Raw genomic sequence first — 25,369 nt, forward strand, 5'->3', positions numbered from 1 at the left:
TTATTCTATCTTAAAACTATAGATAGATACTACTTTATTAATCCCAAGGGGAAATTCACATACTCCAGCAGCACCATACTGATACAAAAAAACAATATTAAAGATTGATAATAATGCAGGTAAAAACAGACAATAACTTTGTATAATGTTAATGTTTACCCCCCCGGGTGGAATTGGAAGAGTCGCATAGTTTGAGTTTCGCATAGTTTCCTCCCCCAAACTATGCAACTCTTTAATTCCACCCGGGGGGGGGTAAGCGTTAACATTTAACATTATACAAAGTTATTGTCTGTTTTTTACCTGCATTATTATCAATCTTTAATATTGTTTTTTTTTTTGTATCAGTAAGGTGCTGCTGGAGTAAGTGAATTTCCCCTTGGGATTAATAAAGTATGTATCTATATCTAGTTTGGGGGAGGAACGATCTTCTCAGTCTGTCAGTGGAGCAGGACAGTGACAGCAGTCTGTTGCTGAAGCTGCTCTTCTGTCTGGAGATGATTCTGTTTAGTGGATGCAGTGGATTCTCCATAATTGATAGGAGCCTGCTTAGCGCCTGTCGCTCTGCCACAGATATCAAACTGTCCGGCTCTATGCCAACAATAGAGCCTGCCTTCCTCACCAGTTTGTCCAGGCATGAGGCGTCTTTCTTCTTAATGCTGCCTCCCCAGCACACCACCATGTAGAAGAGGGCGCTCGCCACAACCAAATCCCTCATATCTGACTGTGGGGAAAATTTAAATGTAATTATGTATAATTCCAAGCCTAATTCATGCTTTACATTAATGCAAAGGAGGTTAATCGATTAAGAAAATTCAATTTGATTAAAAATCTCCCCAGTCCTAAACTTTTATCAGTTCAAAAGGTTTTTTTTTTGTCATCAGAGGCTTTAGCCCCTAATCTGTTGTGCCAAGCCCACAAGCTTTTTTTCAGGAATGTACAAGAACAGCATCATTAATCCCCTAATCTTTGTATCTATTCTGTTTGATTCAGCCCCAGATCATAGTGTGAAAGGCAAATGGAGAAGCAATTTGAATTTTATATATGCAACTTTGAGGGGAGAAAGCCCCAAGGTTGTATCAAATGTCACAGAGGGGGCTAAAGCCCTGATCTCTGCAAATCCTAATGTGTCTTCTCTGTACTACTACTGTTGGTACAGATGTTGTACTAAACTTTAATCTGGTTAAATTTAAATATATGCCATTAACTTTTGTTCAGTTATTGTCCACTGATTGCAATATACACTTTTTCTTCATCTCTCCATCCATGAACATGATAGATGTTACCAGCAGCAGATTGATTCTTCCCATACACTCAGTGCTCCTTTGATAATCCCTGGCTCCCTATGACCCTAAACTGGAATAATTAAATTTATACCAGAGTACACACAGTATTAAATGTATACCTACTGCATGTACAGTGACTCATTCATTTGTTGTCACTTTTTTGCACGTATGCACATCCTTGATCTGTTCCTCATCAACTATCACGGGACATTCAGAGCACACTCCTGTATGAGGATATTGACTTCACCGGGCAATAATTATTGTCAAATAATACAATAAGTATTGAAAAATAACACTTTGAGTGGTGGGATTAAGACTTCATGTACTCTGTGTTCTAATTGTTTTTATAGTTAAGATTTCAGAATCTCAGTGTTGCTCACCTTATTTAACCTAAATTAGACTGAAATGATTTGAGATTTTCAAAAAAGTTGATGATAAAAATTTAATGATGGATATTACGGTTATTCACACGCATTTAGAACTAGACATTTGTGCAGTGCTGATGTGTTTAATCACATTCAATGCCATTTTCGAATAAGAGAAAATTCAGTAGGAGAAGAGATTTTATTAATAGATACTATACTTTCTGAGAATTACTGATTTAAAAATCTTCCATTTTCATCTAGTTTGGCACAAGACAGCTTTTCTGCTGAAACAAACTTCTTATAGTATGTGTTCACTTCAACTGTTGGCAGCATCAGAAAATAAGAGTGGCTAAGAAGCATTAGGTACAAAAAATGAGTATGCAGTTCCTTGCATTATTACAAACTAATATCCGTATCTCAAGATCAAATATCATTGTATTTTACAGAATTATGAACATGCCTCATTTTAAAATGTTTACCTATTCGATATTTTTACCTAATACAAATCTTTCTAACACATTGTGTTAAATAACAAATTATATTAAAGTAATGTTTATAATGGTGGCTGTATTGACCAGTGGAAGAACCATTTGTTCAGCTATTCGGATCAGTAAAATGCAGTAGCACAAGTCTATAACTTTAAAGCAGGAAATGCATAATGTGTGGGTGAGAGGAATGGGTTGATGTTAATTATTGGTTTTACCTTGTATAATGTCAGTCAGTCATTAATTTAGTAAAGCTCCTACTTTATTTTCCTTACCTTTTTCTGTCAGTGGGGTTTCTAACCATTAGACTTGCTTTCAAGATAAGGTAACTGAATCACACTTTTTTTTTTTTTTTTTTTTTTTTTTAAATAATGGTTTATTGATTACCTCAAGGGTTATTGAAGTGTAACTGCTTATCCATATTACTAACCGAGAATGCTAAACCGGATGATGGACGCAGGCACATCCGGCCATGGGCCGTAGCTGCAAAAAGACGTACTGCGCCGGCGCAACAAACAGTCCGCGAGAGTCGGCGAGGACCCGAGAAAGGCGGACCCGAGGCGGATGAGGGTCCGCGAGAGACGCAGGCGCAAAAAGAGTCCGACAGGAGCACAGAAAACAGGAGTGAGCACCGAGAATGCTAAACCGGATGATGGACGCAGGCACATCTGGCCATGGGCCGTAGCTGCAAAAAGACGTACTGCGCCGGCGCAACAAAAAGTCCGCGAGAGTCGGCTGAGGACCCGAGAAAGGCGGACAAAAGAGGGCGACAGAGGCGGATGAGGGTCCGCGAGAGACGCAGGCGCAAAAAGAGTCCGACAGGAGCACAGAAAACAGGAGTGAGCACATACAGAAAGGAGTCACAAAAATGAGGCTCAACAAGCACCAAAATAAGGAAAAAAAACATTAAAGAGTACTCAAACGAGGGGAAAGCACGAAACACATTGCACACGAAACTAAACACACCAAAAAAAAAGAACAGACGAGCGCACAATAGCAAGGCACGACCATACCCCCCCCCCCCCACCCTACAGGCACGGGACAGGACGGGACACACACCAAGAGGGGGATTCAACAAGCCCATGGAAGACCAAAAAAAAGAACACAAAACCACCCCACAGACCCTACAAGGAACGGAGATGTGAACAACGCGCAAATGAACTGACAGAAAAAAAAAAAGCAAGACGCGAAAAGCGCAAAGCTCAAATGACCGACATACAAAAACAGACAAGGCTCGATACAAACAATGCACGGCGTAGACTGAAACGGACTTTGCGCAAAGCCGAGGCGAAAAAAAAAAAAGAAAAAAATAGCGCGTCACAAATAATGGACATGCAACAAAAAGGCAAGCAACCGCAAAAAGCAAAACATGCCCGTCGCGGTCATCAACGCCACGCACCTGTTAAACGCTTACGACAATTGGCTGAAAACGCCTTCAATAAGGAATCCACTATTGAGGAAAATTCATTGGGATTAATGAATGTCATTTGCAATCATTGTCATTCACTTAACTTCACAGAAGAAACAACTGGCAATACAAATAATGAATTTACACGTTGTTGTCAAAAAGGTCAGATTACACTGCCTCCTTTACATTCATATCCTGAATATCTAAAGAAGCTTCTAACTAACGATGTGCCTGAAAGTAAAAACTTTATGAACTGTATTAGATCCTACAATAGTTCATTTGCTTTTGCATCTACCGGAGTAAATATCAGGCCACCAAAAGGCAATGGCCCATACTGCTTTCGCATATGTGGACAAATATTGCATCGCATTGGAACAGTGCACCCTGAAACAAATCAACAACGCAAATATGCACAAATCTACATCCTAGATCCGGATGAGGCGATCTATCAACGCATGAACCTTCCTGAAAACAAACAATGCACAGAGCTTATAATGAGAAACGTCACTCATGTCATAAACAATCACCCATTAGCTAAGTCTATAAAAATGCTACATGAAGTTGAAAAGGAGGCAAATACAAAAGCAAATGCAGAAGGTATAGCAGCAACTACAATTGCTTTGGTCTTGATAAAGGACAAAGAACAAGATCCAAGACGATACAATCTGCCCGTCGTTAATGAAGTGGCAATTGTCTTTCAAAGTAAAGATGGTGAGCCTCCATTTCACAGAGATATTGTTCTACATTTACGTCCTGATAAAAACAACACACCTACATTCAAACGCATAGACATTTGCTTTCCGCTTCTTGATACTTTAACATACCCCATATTATTTCCAACTGGACAGGAAGGATTGGCTCTTATGCTCCTTGGGTATACATTGGAAAACTTCCATTTACCAAATGTTCCAGATTCCTTACCGGATATAAATTACACACCTATTGATCTACAACAAGAAGAACGAATTGCACAAACTATGCTTTCCTCTTTAAATGAATTACAATCTGATGCTTTTCAACAAATTATTCATGCCACGGAGGACAACAGCCCTATACCCAAATGCTTCTTTCTTGACGGCCCTGGAGGAAGCGGAAAAACATACCTTTATGAAACACTTATCATCTGTTGTCTTGCAGCAAAGACAACAGATGATTATCGCATCTGCTACAACCGGAGTGGCAGCAAATCTGTTAATAAATGGTCGTACATGTCACTCAATATTCAAAATACCGGTCCCAATCACAGAGACATCAGTATCCACTATGAACATTCACAGTAGCAATGCCCGAGACATCCGTCTTGCAAAACTGATAATTATTGATGAATGTACAATGGCATCCAGTCACTTACTCAACACCATTGATAAACTTCTACAAACGTTGATGAATAATAATATTCCCTTTGGAGGAAAAGTTCTTTTATTAGGAGGAGATTTTAGACAATGCTTAGCTATTGTTCCACATGCCATGCGCTCAGCTATTGTTCAGTCCACCTTAAAATACGCAGACAATTGGCATTGCTTTAAAACAATACAGTTGGTACAAAACATGCGATGTCCAGATCCAGAATATAACAGTTGGCTAATACAACTGGGAAATGGTACACTCACAAATACAGATGGACTTCACCCAGATATTATTTCCATTCCACAATCCTTTATCTCAGACGACTTAGTAAAAGAGATATTTGGAACAGCAATCACATTAGACCAAATACCCCTGTTAACACAACGCACTATATTATGTCCAAAAAATATTAATGTTAATCACATTAATAACCAAGTCATTTCATTACTTCCTGGAGAGACACAGATCTTTCTAAGCTCAGACAAAGTTGACTCTGATGACGACAATGAACATATAAATTTCCCCTTAGAATATTTGAACACTATTAACCCTGCCGGATTACCACAACACAACCTTACCCTTAAAAACGGAACAATAATCATGCTATTAAGAAACCTTAACACAAAACAGGGTTTATGCAATGGCACACGGTTAGTCGTCAACACCATGACACGCAATGTTATTCAAGCAACAGTTCTTACAGGATCACATGCTAACAATACTGTTCTCATTCCTAGAATTGACCTTACAAGTTCTGAGCTAGAATTACCTTTTACATTGAAACGCCGACAGTTCCCCATTAAACCTGCATTTGCCATGACCATCAACAAATCACAAGGACAAACCATGGACAAGGTTGGCATCTACCTCTCTGAACCCGTTTTTGGACATGGACAACTTTATGTTGCCTTCTCACATGTTCGCCGTTCATCTGACGTTAAAGTTAAAATTATAAATAATCCATGCCAAGGAAGACTCATTCAAGGACAAGACACCATCTTTACTACTAATGTTGTATACAAAGAAATATTCCAATAAAACATTAATATATGACAAACACTCTATTTGTTATTTCTATGGGCATCATCCAAAGCTGCACACTATTCTATATCTAATTCATACATCTGACTCTTTCTCATGTCCCAACGCCAGGGGTTGGCGAGCGAAGCGAGCAGGGGGCGGAGCCCCCTAGTATTTTGACATAAAAGATAGGCCACAAGAATGCTGAGACAGGGAAGATTTAACACGGGAGTGGTTGGGTGGGCTTTGCTCTTTCAGATGTTTTCTAGCTTTTTAATGGTCTTACTGTTTTTTAGTTGTTTCCTTTTTGGAATTTAAGCATGATGATGTAGTCTGGTCATCCCCCACGCCCCCTGCAATAAATTATTTCGTCAAAGGTTGCGCATGGCTCAGCAAGCATTTTGCGGGAGGCAGGAAAAATCTCTGGACAGGGTGCCAGCTGCTCATTATCACTGCGCCACTGTGTTCCCATGTTTTTAATAACATGCTTTAACTCCTATCATGAAAATTTTATATCCAGTATAAATCTCAGTATTTTAATTATTCAGAGAGCTGTAATATCAGAAATGTAATGGATTCTGTGTCCAGTTGGAGGAAGAGAAAGCCCGTTTAAGAAATGATTCACATACATAGAGCACATAGAAGAACATACAAAACAAAGCATTTAACGTGCTACTTATGATGGTATTTGAGAAACTAGTAAAGTAAATGATTTAAAGATGAAGTTTTATGATGTTCCACTTTAATCACGTAATTTATTTTGTTAAAGTGGAAATTTCGTGATTAAACTTGACATTTCAAGCTTTTTTTTCTCACTGTGTTCCTATTTTTTTTTTTCCTTTTCTCTGTACCCTAATAAGCTTTCATGTGACACTCAGACGGTGGGCTACGACTCACCTTTTCAAGGCGACTTTGATATCTGACAGCTTCTTTTTTTATTTCGGGCACAGTGCGACTTTGTGAACTAGAGCTTTTGAGTTTCTCCGACACACAGTCACTTGATCAACTTCCTTTTGTTGTTTATACCATTGTTTAAACCAATAAATAGTATGTTTTTCCGTGCCTCCACTTGGTATTCATTGAAATTCTTCTATTTTCCCCTGTGCTTTTGCCATTGACTTTTCACTGAATGCTAAGCTTAAGGGGTATTTATATTGATTTGCATATTCAAAGAGGCATAATTCTGGGAGGAACAGACGGGTTAAGAATAGTGTTAATAGTATTAAATAAAAGTTTAGGTGTATGACAGATTTTACAGCTTTCTGATAATTAGACAAAACTGTTCTTTAAAATAAAAAGGACACCTGAAGCTTGTTTTCTCTAACACCCAATATTTGTATTCAATATCTGTTGCATCACGTTGCAGTGTCCAACAGTAGTCAGCAAGCATTGACGGATTCCAGTTGCCATGGTACCGTTTCTCCATCGTAGCAATGTCCTGGTGAAACCTTTCACTGTGTTTGTCACTGACAGCACCGAGATTTGCGGAGAAGAAGTTCAAGTGTGAGTGGAGGAAATGAATCTTGAGTGACATGTTGCACTTCATTGTCTTGTATGCTTTGAGAAGTTTGTCTACCAGCTGAATGTAGATTGGGGCTCTGTAATTGCCCAGAAAATTGTCAACAACGTTTTTGAAGGCTTTCCAGGCAATTTTTTCCAGCCCAACTAACAGATCTTCAAACTGCTTGTCACTCATAACATGTCTGATCTGGGGGCCAACAAAAATCTGTTATTCTTGGGATCATCTGTCTTAAATAACGAAAATCTTTGCGTTCCTTGTTCAGTGCTTTCGTGAAATTCTTCAGGAGTCCCAGTTATATGTGAAGAGGAGACAAAAATATCCTTGCCGGGTTGACAAGTGATTCATGTGCCACATTTTTCTTTCCTGGAACTAACTTTTTATGGAGTGGCCAGTTCTGTTGAGAATAGTGAGACTCTTTGGCACGGCTGTCCCATTCACAGATGAAACAACAGTACTTTGTATAGCCGAGCTGCAGTCCTAGTAACAGAGCAAAGACTTTAAGATCTCCACAGATATTCCAGTTGTACCTGCAATACTGGACGTGCTTCAGCAACAGTTCCATATTCTCATATGTTTTTTTCATGTGTGCTGCATAGCCAACAGGTACTGAAGGATAAATGTTCTCTTCCGAGAACAATCCTTCAATATCACAACAGAAACAGACTGCCGAAAAATTTGGTTGTCATGATGTTGGCCTCGAAACACAGAAATTTTCGTACCTGGTGACAGCGAACATCATTACTGCACTCTCGAACCCAGCAGCTCTGCTTTTGCTTTTGACAGACCCAATTCTCTGACCAAATCGTTCAATTCGGACTGTGTATCAGATGTAGATCGTCTGATGAGCATGGTTCAAAATCCGGGTCAATGTCCCTGTCAGTACCCTGCATTGCAGTTTCTTCATCTGGTTCGTCTAAGGTCCAATCCTCTGATGGTTTTGGAATTGGAAGACTGTAGTCATGTTGCACGGGTCTCATTGCTGAAGGCAGATTAGGATATTCAATTGACTTCTTGTTTTTGGCAGAAAAAACAGACACATTAGTCAAGCAGAAGTAACAGTCCATAATATGGTCTTTCTGTTCTCACCATCTCATTCAAACAGCAAACTGCATTGTCTTTAGAGTGCCTCTTAGCCAGGCTCTCAGACTGACAGCACATGTCGCACAGCAAATGTGAGACGCCCATTCCTTGTCTTGATCACCAATTTTGCAGCAGAAATACAGATGATAAGCTTTCTTCACAAGAGCAGTCATCCAATGTCTCTGAGGCGCAAGTGTATATTCACCACAGATATAGCAGAATGTATCGTGGCTGTTATGACTTTCACGAGACATATTGGCCGACACCGAAACGTCTATAGCATCAAGCTTACTTACTGTTATATTGCTACAGATACTATACTTTTACTATACTGATATTATACATACACACTGACTGTCTATATTAACCAAATGAGCAGGATCTGTGTATGCAAGCCACCTTTATAGCATGCTGAGACACCGTCAAGCTCATTCAGACCTGCCCAGGAGTTCAATTTCCACAGAACAGCTTCCAATCTGGGCTGATTCCATGCTTGGACATTCCCAGGCTGCACAAACCGTTAAGTCACTTATGGGAGTGAAAAATGTTTGGATACAAATATAAGAAAAAATCAAGACAAAACTGAAGATTTCTCTGAAACAGTATGTGATGGGTAAATATTCGTGATCAGCACCCAAAAATCTATAAGAAACACCCAACAGTGTTTAAGAATCAAAAACTTTGTTGTGCAGTGTAACCGAAGAAAAAGAAATCTGGTTAGGGTACAACGTGGATACGACCGCTTTGGTGGTACAGTGGTAAGAACTGCTGACTCATAATGAAGAGGTTGCGGGTTTGATCCTGGCCGCTTACTGGAATTAACGTTTTGAGTAGTGAGCTGCTGTTATTGTTACTATTATTATACAGTAAAAACATATATACAGGTACTTGTCGACTTACGACCGCGATTGGTTCCGACTGACTGGTTGTAAGTTGATCTGGACGTAAGTCGGTCTATGTTAATTTAAGGTAAGAATATTAGACTGGGTAATAATATTGTAATCATCTTAAAGTAATATTTTATCAACATTTTCTTACTTTCTAAGACAAACACAGCATACTACAGTACAATTTGTTTAATATGTGGAAAACGTACAAAACAAGAAATACTGTACTGTACATTTAATTCCTGGCACCACTGGTGCTTGGCTGCGGGTTGTCGATATCGCCTTCATCAGATCAGGCGAGGCTGCGGACGGGGTGATGGGAGGAGTTGCTCTTTTCATAAACATAGTGAGCTTCGTCTGAATTGTTTGTTTTTTTTTCTCTTCATAAATTTCGCAATAAGGAGGAAATGTGTTGCGTGCCATCCGTTCAATCCTCGCAAATCGTTCAATATGTGGGTCCATTTTTTCAAAATGAGCGAGGAGTTTATTCAGTAGAGATAAATCTTCTGACAATCCCTTTGTGGTGAACATTCTTTGTGGCACCTCCTCCTCTTCGTCTTACTCCAATTCTCTTGTTTCTTCTTCCAATTCTATCAGCTCTTCATTCATAAGTTCACCTGATTCCCGGTCTAGCAACTCCTCGACATCTTCCATTTCACATTCCAATGAAAGGTCTTTTGACAGTTTCACTATTTCTTCACGAATCTCATCAAGTTCTTGTTCACTGTTAAATCCAGCAAAAGTATTTACATAACGCTTAACACACTTCTTCCATACGCCATTCATACACTGTGAGTCGACATTTCTTGCGGGGAGGGCTTCTGTTTTCTCTGATCTGAGTTCACCTCTGTTATAGCGCGTCTTTATTTGAAAAGAGCAGTGTCATATCGGGGCAAGTGTGAACGCTAACTTTGACAAGCACTATAAATTTACAGCGGTTGTTACAGACGTAAATCAAATGTATGTTTTTATTGTATAATATTAACAATAACAGCAGCTCTCTACTCAAAGCGGTAAACTCGAGAAGCTGCTAGCATCGAACCCAGAAGCTCTTGATTGGGAGTCAGCAGTTGTGTGTGGGAACTGTTAACATTTGAATGTGATGATTGTATATAAAACTTGTGCACGAACGAGACTGGGATAACTGTGGATGTGAGTGGTGTGTGTGACTGAGAATGACTGGTGTGAAGCCTGAAGTCCAAATATCAAATAAACACTTCCACAAGTACAAGTATAACAGAACAAGTGCGCTTTTATTCAAGAAGAAAAAAGAAAGCAGGTTGCGGTAAGCAGTTGATGCGACTGCTTGCGTAGTGCAATCCTAAGAACTGCCCAATCAAGAGCTTCTGGGTTTGATGCTGGCAGCTTCTCAAGTTTGCAGTTTTGAGTAGAAAGCTGCTATTAGTGTTAATATTATAGGGTTATATGTTAGGGTTATATTATTATCGAAAATTGGCAAAACAACAAGACACAAACACAAGTGGGGCAACACTGCTGCGTATATTTTTACTGCTGCGTAGCGAGACTTGAGAGTGCGGGAAACTGGCGCTGCCAACAGCTGGCGGGGGAAACAGTCAAACGCGTCGTAAAGTCGAACAGTCGTAACTTGCATAGGTCGTATGTCAACGAGTACCTGTATTTGATTTGAGTCTATAATAGCCAGTGTAAATTTATGGCACTCGTAAAGGTTAGCTTTTTTTAAAATGTTTTTTATTTTATTCCGTTTTATTCTCTGTCACGTTCATGCTTCCCCTGATCTGAAACTGCTGTTTTCAAATAAAGACGTGCTTTAACAGAGGTGAACTCGGATGATAATGAGGAAGGCATGCCGAGCTCGCCAAGGTATCGTGCAAAGTTCTGCTTATGATTGTTTTCTGATGGTCTTTTATATAGTAAAAAAATGTATACGTTACTTAAAAGCCACGTTGACCTGTTTACCTTGATTTATTTACTTCCTACAGCATAAAGTCACAAGTAGACTGCAGAGCTTCTTGTGTTTGATTGACACGGGCATGCTCACAAAGTGTATGTGTAATGCCACTAAATGTGCGGTGGTAGCTTCCACCTGCAGCTATAGACTCTTCAGTATGCGCACGTTAGTGTTTAGATCTGACGTTGTATGTGCCCAAAAAATAAGTCTGACTGCATTCTCGTACCATTGCTTGTGTACTGAAGTGTCAGCATGGCACTGCTAGATCTAAACACTAGCATGGACAGTCGCTCGTGTACTGAGTTATACATGTCATTAGTCCTATAACATGAAAAAAGTTTGTTTTAGGTATGTGTTCAACATTTCTTGCATTTCTCGGATTTCCTGTCATCCTACAGTTACACAGATAGTTGTAGACACGGAACACACTTGAAATGCTTGTGATCCAAATAAAGATATATTATCTATACATATTAATAAAAGGCAAAGCCCTCACTGACTCACTGACTGACTGACTGACTGACTCATCACTAATTCTCGAACTTCCCGTGTAGGTGGAAGGCTGAAATTTGGCAGGCTCATTCCTTACAGCTTGCTTACAAAAGTTAGGCAGGTTCCATTTCGAAATTCTACGCGTAATGGTCATAACTGGAACACATTTTTTGTCCATATACTGTAATGGAGGAGGCGGAGTCACGTATCGCGTCATCACGCCTCCTACGTAATCACGTGAACTAAAAACAAGGAAGAGATTTACAGCACGAGTCAAACGCGGGAACGAAGGTAAATGACGTTAATTTTGTGACTGTCTTTTAATACTGTGTAAGCATACATATTAACCACATGTGCAATTAAACGTGTGCATTTACGGGTGATTTCTCAGGCTTAAAAGCTCGCCTTTTACTAAAAAGGTAAATGCAAAACTATTTTCAATCAGTTTATTGAAACGCTCCCGTTAAGGATTGCAATAACATATTCGCGAGATAAAAGAACGAAGTAGGGGGAAATCAAGGAAGAGCCGCAAACAGCGAAGAGCAAAAAATTCATTAAACAATTGAGAAGGGAGCGAGTGAAGCATACAAGCATGTTCATAAGGGAAACAAAGCACGATGTAAAACGTAAGTTTAAATTAAGTTTATAGAAACGCTCCCGCTGCGGATTGCAATAACATATTCGCGAGATAAAAGTTTAATGAGAAGACACGAGGTATAAACGAACCACACGCCGTGGCGCAACGTTAGGGGCAACAGTTTCAACCATTCTATGATCTGCTTCTTGCAACTGAAAGACGGCACATGGCACATATATATAACATCCGGCACCGCCGAGAGTGGCAGCCTTTTCAGCAGCTCCGTGTATGACTGTATGTGTACTTTTATTTTTTACTTTTATTTTTGTATTTCTATTTTTATTTATTGATCACTCCTATTACTTTATTACTTTATCGTATTAATTTATTTTATGTGGATTCGTTCCATGTACACACTTACTTTTACAACGTGGGCATGGAGTTTTACACGCCAAGACTCGCCTTTGTGAATTTCCCATTGGGATTAATAAAGTATCTATCTATCTACATATATATACACACACATATACATATACACACATATATACATACACACACACACACACACATACATATAGCTGATTACCCAGTGGCTTCGCTCACTGAGTGCAAGAGAAAAAAAATAAAATGTATGTATAAAATAAGTTTGTTAATTGCCAAATTTATTTTTCCACAGATAAAGAGCACTTACAATAACAAAGAAATCAATATAAACAACATTAACATCATTATCATATGAGAATATGAAGTAATATATAAGAAGCATATTGCATATAAATATAAATTAAACAGTAAAATTTTCTTCTATAATATGCTACCGTGGCTATTCGTTTGTCTGTCCAGGATTTTAAATCACCTGTAGCTCACAAACCGTTTCATCTATTGACTTGAAATTTGGTACACATATACTACGTCACGTGTACTATTCGCTTTCAGGGTGATGATTTTATTACTCTTTTTATCTTTATTTTATTTTATTGTAGAATCAACTCACAGCTGTGCGCACCATACTAAGTTATTGCAACACAAAAACTAACTTAATCAGTTTTAACGGGAAAAGATGCCGACGAAAGAAGAGAAGCAGCGGGACGCTAGGGTGAAGAGCTGCTCATTAAGCAGCAAGCGCATCAACCTCTGAGCAAATGAATGGTAAACGTACAGAGAAAGAGGATAAATAACATGAATGGTCATGTGAAGTGTATTCACTCCACGTTATTGTGCAGTGCGCTGTCACTGGTATTTTGATAAAAGAATTTGAACAACATATAAGAAGCGTATAAATTATTAAACAGTAAAACATTAACATTTAAGAAGTAAAGATACATTGAGTACTACTGCAGTGCTTTCGGGTATAGTACATTTTTTGTTTGCCCATTACATGCATAAATGTATACATTTTTTGGTGTACCTACCCGAGAACACGCGACATGACCCGGCAGTTAAAAGTTTCTCGCTCCAGCAATTTGAACTCTGTTACAAAGTCTCGTTTATACCTCGTGTCTTCTCATTAAACTTGTATCTCGCGAATATGGTATTGCAAACGGCAGCTGGAGCGTTTCTATAAACTCAATTTAAACTTACGGTTTACACCGTGCTTTGAAGATGCATAGTACGCGACACGTGTTTCGCCGTAATTGTGGGCTCATTAGGCGTACACACTCACTGCACTTTCTTACGGGAATTGAACCTCGGACGTAGAGGCGAAGCCCCTAACGTTGTGCCACGGCGTGTGGTTCATTCATTTGACAGCATATAGATAGGGGTAATTACATTGCAGGCATTCGTAGTCTGATTCACAATCTGATTGTATGGGTGGTTACCTACCAGGTAACGCTTGTGGTTGGTCAGCAAGCCGGCTAACTTCTGCCACGGTGCCCTCTTTCAGTTGCGAGAAGCAGATCATAGAATGGTTGAAATAGTTTAATATATATAGCAAAATCCCCGCGCTTCGCAGGTGCTAATATGGTATTGCAAACGGTAGCGGGGGCGTTTCTATAAACTTAATTTAAAGTTACGGTTTATACCATGCTTTTTTTCATTATGTTTTCGTACCTTATCAATTGTGTAATGTGTTTTTTGAACAGGTTTGATTCATGGAAGTGATCACTCCTGCTGCGTTCAGTCACTTCACGTGAGCCGGTCTCTTGTGTGATGTTGCGATGTCCACGGGTTTATTTAATGTTAGCTAAGACCCGGCAGTTAAAAGTTTCTCGCTACAGCAATATTAACTCTGTTACAATGTGATCCAAACTGTCGTTTATACCTCGTGTCTTCTCATTGAACTTGTATCTCACGAATATGGCATTGCAAACGGCAGCGGGTCAGTTCACGTGCTTACGTGGGAGGTGTGATGACGCGATATATTTTGATATATATCAAAATACCCGCGCTTCGCAGTGGCGAAGGACTGCTTTAAAATTTTTATTAAGAAGAAAATTAAACCTTTTTAAACGGTGGCTTCGCCTCTTGCGCTGATGTCGCCTGTCCGCTGTTTTATAAACGAACGCCATATAAGGCCGTCCTTTCTCCTTCAGTCAGTTCACGTGATTACGTGGGAGGCGTGATGACGCGATACGCAACCCCCGCAACCCCGCCTCCCACGGCCAGTGAGTTGCAGTCCATTACTGTATATGGCCAAAAAAGAGGTTCCAGTTATGACCATTACGCTTTGAATTTCGAAATGAAACCTGCCTAACTTTTGTAAGTAAGCTGTAAGGAATGAGCCTGCCAAATTTCAGCCTTCCACCTACACGGGAAGTTGGAGAATTAGTGATGAGTGAGTCAGTGAGTCAGTCAGTCAGTCAGTGAGGGCTTTGCCTTTTATTATTATAGATATATAATAATATACACACACACATAAACATTTGTATACATATACATATATATACATATCTACATATACACATATCTACATATATATACACACATACATAAACACACACATAAGACTTATTGACTGAAACGGGCTTTCACAAAAAAAGTTAGGGCTTTGCTACAGGATACACCCTCCACAAGTTAACCAAGTAAAAATAAAATATATATTTCTGTTTTATTTAAACCTTTTAAGTTCGTATGCATAGCCCCATTTGGCTGTTTAATTTTTTTTTTCTTTCTTCAGTAATATTTAATCTCCTTAAAGAAAAAGAACATATCCATTTTACTTTTTTTGTATCTCTTTAGTAATATTTTACTGTAAAAGGATAACCAGTATTTAAACCTTTTATGTTACTTTATACATTTATTTTACACAATGTTGAAAAATTAATAAGAAAGCTACATATTTTGGCAGCTGGTGCTTTCATTTTCAATGAAATGAAAAAACCTCTCCAAGAGAAAACGTCAATGAAGAAGAAACAGTTTGCATCTAAAAATCAGAAACCCTCATTTATAAAAGTTTGCTGCAGATGACTTAACTGAAAATAAATGAATAGTTCCTATGTGTATAATACATATTTATCTATTTTACTTATGCCTTTATTCCACCAACTTACAACATCTGAGGTACAATTTGTTACATTACTTTTGTTTTTTGCAGCACAGGCAGGTGAAGTGACTTCCTCAGGGTCACACAGTGGTGTCAGTACCACGATTTGAACTGACGGGTGTTGGAGTCACGTGATCATCTCGCCTCCCATTCACCTCATTTCATTCACTTCATTTCGCTCCGAGCTGAGCTCCGCAGCTGGCGCGGTCTTGCTGTTCTTGATTTGCTTTTCACATGGCCAAGTATACGTTGCATGCTCAAGAGTAAGCTCAGCGCACAACTTGGTCATATTACAACCGGAGGGGCGAACTGACAACATGGTATACAAAGAGATCCTTAACAAATAATTATTGGTATAATTTCCCTCAGTTTATTATTTAAAATTGTAAAGCAGTACTTCGCCGCTGCGAAGCGCGGGTATTTTGCTCTGTATATATGTGTGTGAATGTATGTATATATGTATGTCTATATTTATATCTATCTATCCATATATATATATATATAATGTAGATATGTAAATTCGTATATGTGTATATATATATATATATATATATATATATATATATATGTGTATATGTAGATATGTATATAAGTTTATGTATATATATGTATATAACCTAGAATAAATATTATATATATATATATACTGTATATATACATATCTACTTATTGGCTCCTGTATTTAGAATATGGCAGTTTGGATAATGGACGGATGGACATTTGTATGCATAGCCCCATTTGCCCGTTTTCGTTTTTTTTCTTTCTTCAGTAATATTTCAGCAAACCCGCAGCTTGTCAGTTCAAATCGTGGTACTGACACCACTGTGTGACCCTGAGGAAGTCACTTCACCTGCCTGTGCTGCAAAAAACAAAAGTAATGTAACAAATTGTACCTCAGATGTTGTAAGTTGGTGGAATAAAGGCATAAGTAAAATAGATAAATATGTATTATACACATAGGAACTATTTATTTATTTTCAGTTAAGTCATCTGCAGCAAACTTTTATAAATGAGGGTTTCTGATTTTTAGATAGTGCAAACTGTTTCTTCTTCATTGACGTTTTCTCTTGGAGAGCTTTTTTCATTTCATTCAAAATGAAAGCAGCAGCTGCCAAAATATGTAGCTTTCTTATTAATTTTTCAACATTGTGTAAAATAAATGTATAAAGTAACATAAAAGGTTTAAATACTGGTTATTCTTTTACACTAAAATATTACTACAGAGATACAAAAAAAAAATTAAACAGCCAAATGGGGCTATGCATACGAACTTAAAAGGTTTAAATAAAACAGAAATATATATTTTATTTTTACTTGGTTAACTTGTGGAGGGTGTATCCTGTAGCAAAGCCCTAACTTTTTTCGTGAAAGCCCGTTTCAGTCAATAAGTCTTATGTGTGTGTTTATGTATGTGTGTGTATATATATATATATATATATATATATATATATATATATATGTATATATATATATAAATGTTTATGTGTGTGTGTATATTATATATATATATATATATATATATATATATATATATATATATATATATATATATATATATATATATATATAATATATAAAAGACAGCAACACTTATAACAATGACAACACAATTACATTGACAATCATGTTACGTTATTTTTAAAATGTTTCCTTTTTTTTCATAACCTCTTTAACACACTACTTCTCCGCTGCGAAGCGCGGGTATTTTGTTAGTATATATATATATATATATATATATATTATATATATATACACATGCAGTTTCAATAACATAGAAATCAATATAAATATTAACATCATTATCATATGAGAATATGAAGTAATATATAAGAAGCACATTTCATATAAATATAAATTATTAAACAGTAAAATCTTCTTCTGTAATTTGCTACCGTGGCAATTTGTGTGTCTGTCCAGGATTTTAAATCACCTGTAGCTCGCAAACCGTTTCACCTATTGACTTGAAATCTGGTACACATATAGTACGTCACGTCTACTATCCGCTTTATGGGTGATGATTGTATTACTCTTTTAATCTTTATTTTATTTTATTGTAGAATCAACTCCTATCTGCGCACACCAGGGCGGCCGTGGGCGGATGCGTATGGTGTATTCACTCCATGTTATCGTGCATTGCGCTGTCACTGGTATTTTGATAAAAGAATTTGAACAACATATAAGAAGCATATAAATTATTAAACAGTAAAACATTAACATTTAAGAAGTAAAGTTACATTAAGTACTACTGCAGTGTCTTCGGGTATACCTCATTTTTTGTTTGCCCATTTCATGTTTAAATGTATACATTTTTTGGTGTACCTACCCGAGAACGAGCGACATATAACCGAGCGTGGGAGAAGCATGGATTTTAAACACGCATTGAGTTCATCTGCTGGTCTCCCTCGTGGAATAACTGGTAATGTTTGACTAAAATCTACAGCGAGTAAAACGACATTACCTCCTATTTTTTTTTTTTTTACGATCTCTGAGATCTTGCTTTTTTCGGTTCAAGGCTTCATAAGCTCTTTTATGTTGTATGGTAAACTTATCCCAAACCATCATCTTTGAATGTTGCAAGACTTTCGCCTTGTATGTAGATCGGGGTAATTACATTCATTGCATTCCTAGTCTGAATCACAATCTGATTGTATGGGTGGTTACCTGGCACTGTAGGGTTGACACCCGTCCTTTAAAATACGGAATCGTGCCGCATTTGAGAATGAAATTGCGCGTCCTGTTTTGAATCAATACGGGACGGGATTTGTCCCGTATTTTTTTATCATTTTTTTTAAAGCAGCGTCTCATGCAAATCATCCCACACGCATTTTATGAAGATGCCTTCTTTCCTACTTTTGATTGGGTAATACTTCATGTCATCGTTAGTTTGATTGGTCTTTTTAACTGTCCAGTGAGGAGGGCGTGTCTTTTAAGTAGAGTCTGCAAACTGTTGGCACTGAGATGTGGCATCAGCGCCAGAGTTGAAGCCCCTAACGTTGCGGTTAGCAAGTCGGCTAACATCCGCCATGTGCCGTCTTTCAGTTGCGAGAAGCAGATCATAGAATGGTTGAAACTGTTGCCCCTAACGTTGCGCCACGGCGTGTGGTTCGTTTATACCTCGTGTCTTCTCATTAAACTTTTATCTCGCGAATATGTTATTGCAATCCGCAGCGGGAGCGTTTCTATAAACTTAATTTAAACTTACGTTTTACATCGTGCTTTGTTTCCCTTATGAACATGCTTGTATGCTTCACTCGCTCCCTTCTCAATTGTTTAATGAATTTTTTGCTCTTCGCTGTTTGCGGCTCTTCCTTGATTTCCCCCTACTTCGTTCTTTTATCTCGCGAATATGTTGTTGCAATCCTTAACGGGAACGTTTCAATAAACTGATTGAAAATAGTTTTGCATTTACCTTTTTAGTAAAAGGCGAGCTTTTAAGCCTGAGAAATCACCCCGTAAATGCACACGTTTAATTGCACATGTGTTAATATGTATGCTTACACAGTATTAAAAGACAGTCAAAAATTAACGTCATTTACCTTCGTTCCCGCGTTTGACTCGTGCTGTAAATCTCTTCCTTGTTTTTAGTTCACGTGATTACGTAGGAGGCGTGATGACGCGATACGTGACTCCGCCTCCTCCATTACAGTATATGGACAAAAAATGTGTTCCAGTTATGACCATTACGCGTAGAATTTCGAAATGAAACCTGCCTAACTTTTGTAAGCAAGCTGTAAGGAATGAGCCTGCCAAATTTCAGCCTTCCACCTACACGGGAAGTTCGAGAATTAGTGATGAGTCAGTCAGTCAGTCAGTCAGTGAGTCAGTGAGGGCTTTGCCTTTTATTATGTGTGTATATATATATAATATATATATATATATATATATATATATATATATATATATATATATATATATATATATATATATATATATATATATATATATATATATATATATAGATTATTATATATATATATATATCTCAACATATGTTTATGTATATATATGTTTACATAACCTCTTTAACACACTACTTCTCCGCTGCGAAGCGCGGGTATTTTGCTAGTAAATAATATAGGCCATATGAAACACAGAGGGTTCAGCCTGTTACCTTGCCCCCATGGGCAGTCTCATCTTAGCATCACAGATGACTTGTGTGTTAATGGAATGTAACTACTTACAGATAACAAAAGCACCTTCATTCTTGCTAGGGGCACTTATTGCCGTATCAGTATGGTAAAGAGCTCTGATTATGTTTGGTATATATGTATAAGAAAACTATACAAAAACTGAATGTAGTGCCTTGTCGTTCAGTTAATGGGTTTCCAGCACAGCAGGAGCTAAAGCTTGGTTGAGATGGTCCTGATCTGTTGGCCATTTTCCTGAGAGGGGACAATAGGTAGCTGATCTATACTGATGGATAAACAAAAAAGTACTTCAGTGCAAATACTCAACATTGACACTTTTAAAGAGGAAACTAAAAGTCCACATTTTTGAGTTTTAATGTTTGTAACATCAGAATACATTGTCATAACTGCTTTGTGATATAAATTTATTATACACGTTAGTCATCATTTATCTTGTTTGGCTGCATTGTACTACTTGATCAACGGTGTCGTCATAGGTCAGTGTTGCTGTAAATAGAGGCAAGCTTTCCCATCAAGTTTTTTAGTATAAATTATGACATTTGTGTGGAAATGTGCACATCCACATTTTGAGCCTTTTTGTGTGTACACAATTTTTTAAAATCTGACCCAAGGAGATGAAAACTTTCTTGGGAACAAACAAAAGAATGGTCAGTAGCTGGTAGAGGTTAAAGAACAAAAGTCTTTCAATACCAGCATCTATATATATAATTCTCTAAGCTGCTGCCAGAGCGGGCAAGACACCCATGAAAGCATGCAGGAAGGAGCCACGCCCACCAACTCTAAGACCATTGGATACGACGAAAACTCGCAGAGCCACGCCCCCCGACTCGGACGCGATGCCTCGGAAAACACGCCGTCATTTCTGTTTGTCTTTGCTACAGTCCACGTGCAGCTCTGAGCCACGTTGACTTTTCGGTTACGACGCACGACCACGTGCAACATCGCAAACTGTTTTACATGCTACATACAGCAATTCGCATCCGCGACAAGCATGCGTCTTCTTCGATGGTCCTGCAGGAACATGGAAAACGTTTCCCCGCCCACCAACACTCCTTATTCGCCGGCCTGCGTCCACCCTCGCTCTCTAGGCATTCCCACTGCCTGCTCATGTGCCCGGACGCAACAACTCACCGACCACCCCGTAAGTCGCTTTCATCTGTGCTAGGAGTCCACATACACCCCTGAGACACGTTGACTTTTCATTATTCTTTTCGGTTACGACACCCGACCGCGTCCACCATCGAAAACCATGGGAAAGGAACAATGAGGCTCCGCCCAGAAACTCTACCCCTCCTCCCATGTGATAGGGATCGCACCTCAGAGCACTGCCCGCCATCTCGAACAGCTCATCAAACACATACTCACTCGCTTTGGTCTGTGCTGTGGTCCAAATCCAGCTGTGAGCCATGTTGACTGTTCATTCCTCCATGGCTACCGCTTCAAATGTATTTCATGGAAACAACACTTAAGCCGCCATCAGGGCAAGCAAGACACCCATGAAAGCATGCAGGAAGGAGCCACGCCCACCAACTCTAAGACCATTGGATACGACCAAAACTCGCTGAGCCACGGAGTTGGTGGGCGGGTCTCCGTGAGTTGCTCTTGCAAGCGGGCACATGACCAGGCGGTGTGTATGCTTTGAGAACGAGGGTGGACGCGGCAGGACCATGTAAGAAGAGGCATGTTTGTCGTGGATGTGAATTGCTGAATGCAGCGTCTAAAACAGTTTGCGAGGGGTATCCCATGGGATCCTTAAAACAGTCCTTTAAAACTGAGGTTAAAACACAATGAAGCAAGCAGTCTTTAAAAACCAATAAGCCCTGTGCCTCTGTTTCATTAGCGTCTCACCTGCTTCACCGATGCAGGCCCTGCAACAGTCGAGACGCTCTCTCAGCAGCTGACCTTCTCTGTGCCTGACTCCACTATAGGCTGCAACAAAATTATGAAAGTACGGGTGCATTTTTTTCACATAAGCTGTGTGTGTGGGTGGGTTGGTGTTAGTCAGTTAATTAGTTACTCGAAGGATTTCAAGATTTAATATGCACAAGCGGTAACACTGCAAAAGCAGCCCAAACCAGAAAAGACGGCTGGCAAAAAGTGGCCGACAAATTAAACGTGTGTGCATTGTACTTACTGAAAGCAGCATTATGGATTTTGCAAATGTTCATTTTTTTCCCTCTGCTTAAAAAACATTTAAAAAGCGGCGTGATTTTGCGGCGTATACTACGCCGCGGGTTGGTATGCAGCGTGTAAAACAGTTTGTTTGTCGCGGATAATTTGCCTTTTTACTATTACACGAAGACAATTTCCTGTTAATACTTCGTTACATTGATATAGCGGTGTTCTCAGTATTCAAAGCGCTATCCACACAGGGAGGAACCGGGAAGCGAAACCACAATCTTTCATAGTCTCCTTACTGCAAAGCAGCAGCGCTACTACAGTGCCACAAGGCAGTTAAAGAATACACCGGGCTCAATTTTGTTTTCACTTCTGTTTACAGAGATCAGGTCGTAGATAGCATTGTTGCAATGTTACTTTTCTTGGTGGCTTATTACATTACGGATGTTTCACATGTTCATTCTTTCCCCTGTGCTTAAAAGACATTAACAAAGTGTTTCTCGACTGTGACTCCGAAACATCTCAGTACGCAATCTATATTAAGCGTCAACAACGAAGACTCGCTACACCTTAATCTACAAGTACCTACACTTATCCCTACCGACAAAGTAACTTTCACCAGCGTAGCCTTCTTCGTCACAGACGATCCTGCTTTCAGTCACGGACAATTATATGTTGCTCTCTCCAGAGGTCTATGTTTTCATTCACTCACAGTGGTATCCACAAACCCACCCCATTTGGACAACTGTGTCGTTCAGGAAGTGTTCACCCATCAATACATAATTATGCAGCGTATGCTACGCTGCGGGTTGGTTAGTGTATATTGAAATTGTAAGACATATACATAATAAATAAAGTCAAAAAGGTTCTAAACATTAAGTATTCCTTTGTCTAACACAGAAACCTTATTTATTTGCAAAGGTTTTGAGGGGATTCAATAGCTGTAGGGGTGCAATAATGGGGTCAGTACCCATGACAAATAATAGTACAAATGTGTTGTATTTTAGCTTATATATATATTTTAATTTAAAGTTTATAATTTTTGTTATATGTGTGTTTTTATTGTAAAGATTTGTTTGATTGGTTAATTATGAAGATTTTAAAAAAAAAAAAAAAAAAAAAAAAAAAAAGGCTAATTTGTTTTTTTTTTCCCCTTGCTTAGGTTGGGCACCATCACAGTTTATTTCATCTCGACAACAAAAAGCAGAAAAACAAGTTTTTCAGCCAGAGGATTTTATGGATGAAGAGGTGAGTTTTTGACCATTTTGTGTTGCTGCTTCAAAAGGTGTGAACAGGCCTCAAAATAAATTAATACGGATGAATGCGAACAGTGTGTGTGGAGAGCTTTTAAGTAAGGAATAAGAGGAGTGCAAAGTTAGAAAAACAGACAGAGGAAAGTAAAGTTAACCTCCTAGGACAAACCGCAGACAGTTGAGAGGGAGAATATTACAGGAGCTTAAGGGGACAGAAGGTGTAAAATAACTGTACCAGTTTCATAATCTGTTTCCTTTGTCTTACATTTTTTTAGCTTTACTATTTACATTAAATCATTTAATTTTAATTTAAAAAAAAAAAAAAAAAAAGTTAAGGGAGTTTTAGTAATCCTAAATTAAATTTTAATAATGAGGCCAGTACAGTGCAAGTCCTGTTGGATGTTGAACTTTTCAGATGATTGCTTGGAGGATCCAGTTGTCCATGAGGGCTACAGCTGCAGGAGATGCCAGCTGATCCAGTACCTCAAGCTTGGACTCGCTGAACTAGAGGAGTTGGCTAGCTTGTGTTGTAGTAGAGCCAGGTGTACTTTAGAGATGGTGTGTACCCCTAAGGTGGAGCAGGAGGAGATTCCAGACCAGACAGGTAGAGATAAGTGGGTCATGAACACAAGGTGTAAGGTGAAGGGTGCATCAACCACTGAATTAGAAGTGTCAAACCGTTTTCAGGTCCTTGCGGAGCTGGACAGTGTCTGATTCTGAGGTGGTAGGTAGGGATGAGGAGCCTAATGGGCCACCTCAAAACCAGTTCCCAGAAAAAGAGGGGTGATGATAGTTGGAGACTCCATCATTAGGGGGATTGAAACACAGGTTTGCTCCAGAGACAGTCTGGCATGGTGTGTTGCCTTCTGGTTGCACAGGCAAGGAACCTCCATGTAAGGGTGGATAGACTCCAGACGCCAGAGTGGGGGTGGATCCAGTTGTCATTGTCCATGTTGGAACAAATAACATACAAAACGGTAGTCAATCAGTTCTGTGATCCAAATTCAAAGAGTTGGGTGCCAGGCTGAGGAGTAGAACTGACAAGGTAGTCTTCTCTGAAGTTCTGCCTGCACCATGCACCAGTCCAGGTAAAACTGAGGAGATTAGAAGGCTTAACACGTGGCTCAAGTCTTAGTGCAGGGTAGAAGGGTATAGGTTAATGGGGCATTGGGACTCCTTTTGGAACAGATGGGACCTGAACCAGAGGGGCACCAATGTACTGGGGAGGCATATGAGTAGGCTAGTTGAGGATTGTTTAAACTAGGGAATCGGGTAGGCAGGAAGTATAGTACAGGCCAGGTTTAGAACTGTACATGGAGTAACAGAGTAGAAATTAAAAATGCATAGTAATGTAAATTCTAACCCAACATTTAAATGTAGAAGGTGTACCACATTAAAAATAGCTTGCCTTATTGCTACAAGTATAAAAATAAGGCAAGTGAATTTGAGTTGTATGTAGCAGAGCACTGCGGTGGGTTGGCACCCTGCCCAGGATTGGTTCCCTGCCTTGTGCCCTGTGTTGGCTGGGATTGGCTCCAGCAGACCCCCGTGACCCTGTGTTCGGATTCAGCGGGTTGGAAAATGGATGGATGGATGTAGCAGAGCATAATTATGCATAATATAGCAATAATGGAAATCTGGCTAAATAACAAAGATGGGGATGACTATAACATAGAGGGATGCACATTGTTTAGGAATGATAGACCGAACAGAAAAGGAGTTGGGGTTTCTGTTTATGTCAAACAGAATATAACTGCAAGTCCTCTTTATTTAGACAATGAGACCCATCGTAGTGAGGACATGTGGCTTTGCCTGGAAAGCATTTGGGGAAAAACTATTTTAGTGGTGTGTTCTAGACTACCCAATGCACACAGTAATTTCAACACACATCTTTTTAGTAATATTAAAAAGGCAAGTTTACAGGGGGATATTATAGTCATGGGTGACTTTAACTACCTGAATATTAACTG

At 39.0% G+C, this 25,369-nt stretch overlaps 1 protein-coding gene across 2 annotated transcripts in view; it reads left to right on the top strand.

Moving 5' to 3' along the window:
* The window catches only part of gpatch1 (G patch domain containing 1), a 206,805-nt gene that overhangs the window by 29,557 nt on the left and 151,879 nt on the right, over positions 1-25,369 (top strand). For both annotated transcript variants that reach the window (XM_028810057.2, XM_028810059.2), the window contains exon 3: positions 23,309-23,394. In XM_028810057.2, the coding sequence (XP_028665890.2) occupies positions 23,309-23,394 (86 nt within the window). The remainder of the gene's footprint in view (positions 1-23,308; positions 23,395-25,369) is intronic.

This window comes from Erpetoichthys calabaricus, chromosome 9 (genome assembly GCF_900747795.2).
Source record: "Erpetoichthys calabaricus chromosome 9, fErpCal1.3, whole genome shotgun sequence".
NCBI classification, from domain to species: Eukaryota; Metazoa; Chordata; class Cladistia; order Polypteriformes; family Polypteridae; genus Erpetoichthys; species Erpetoichthys calabaricus.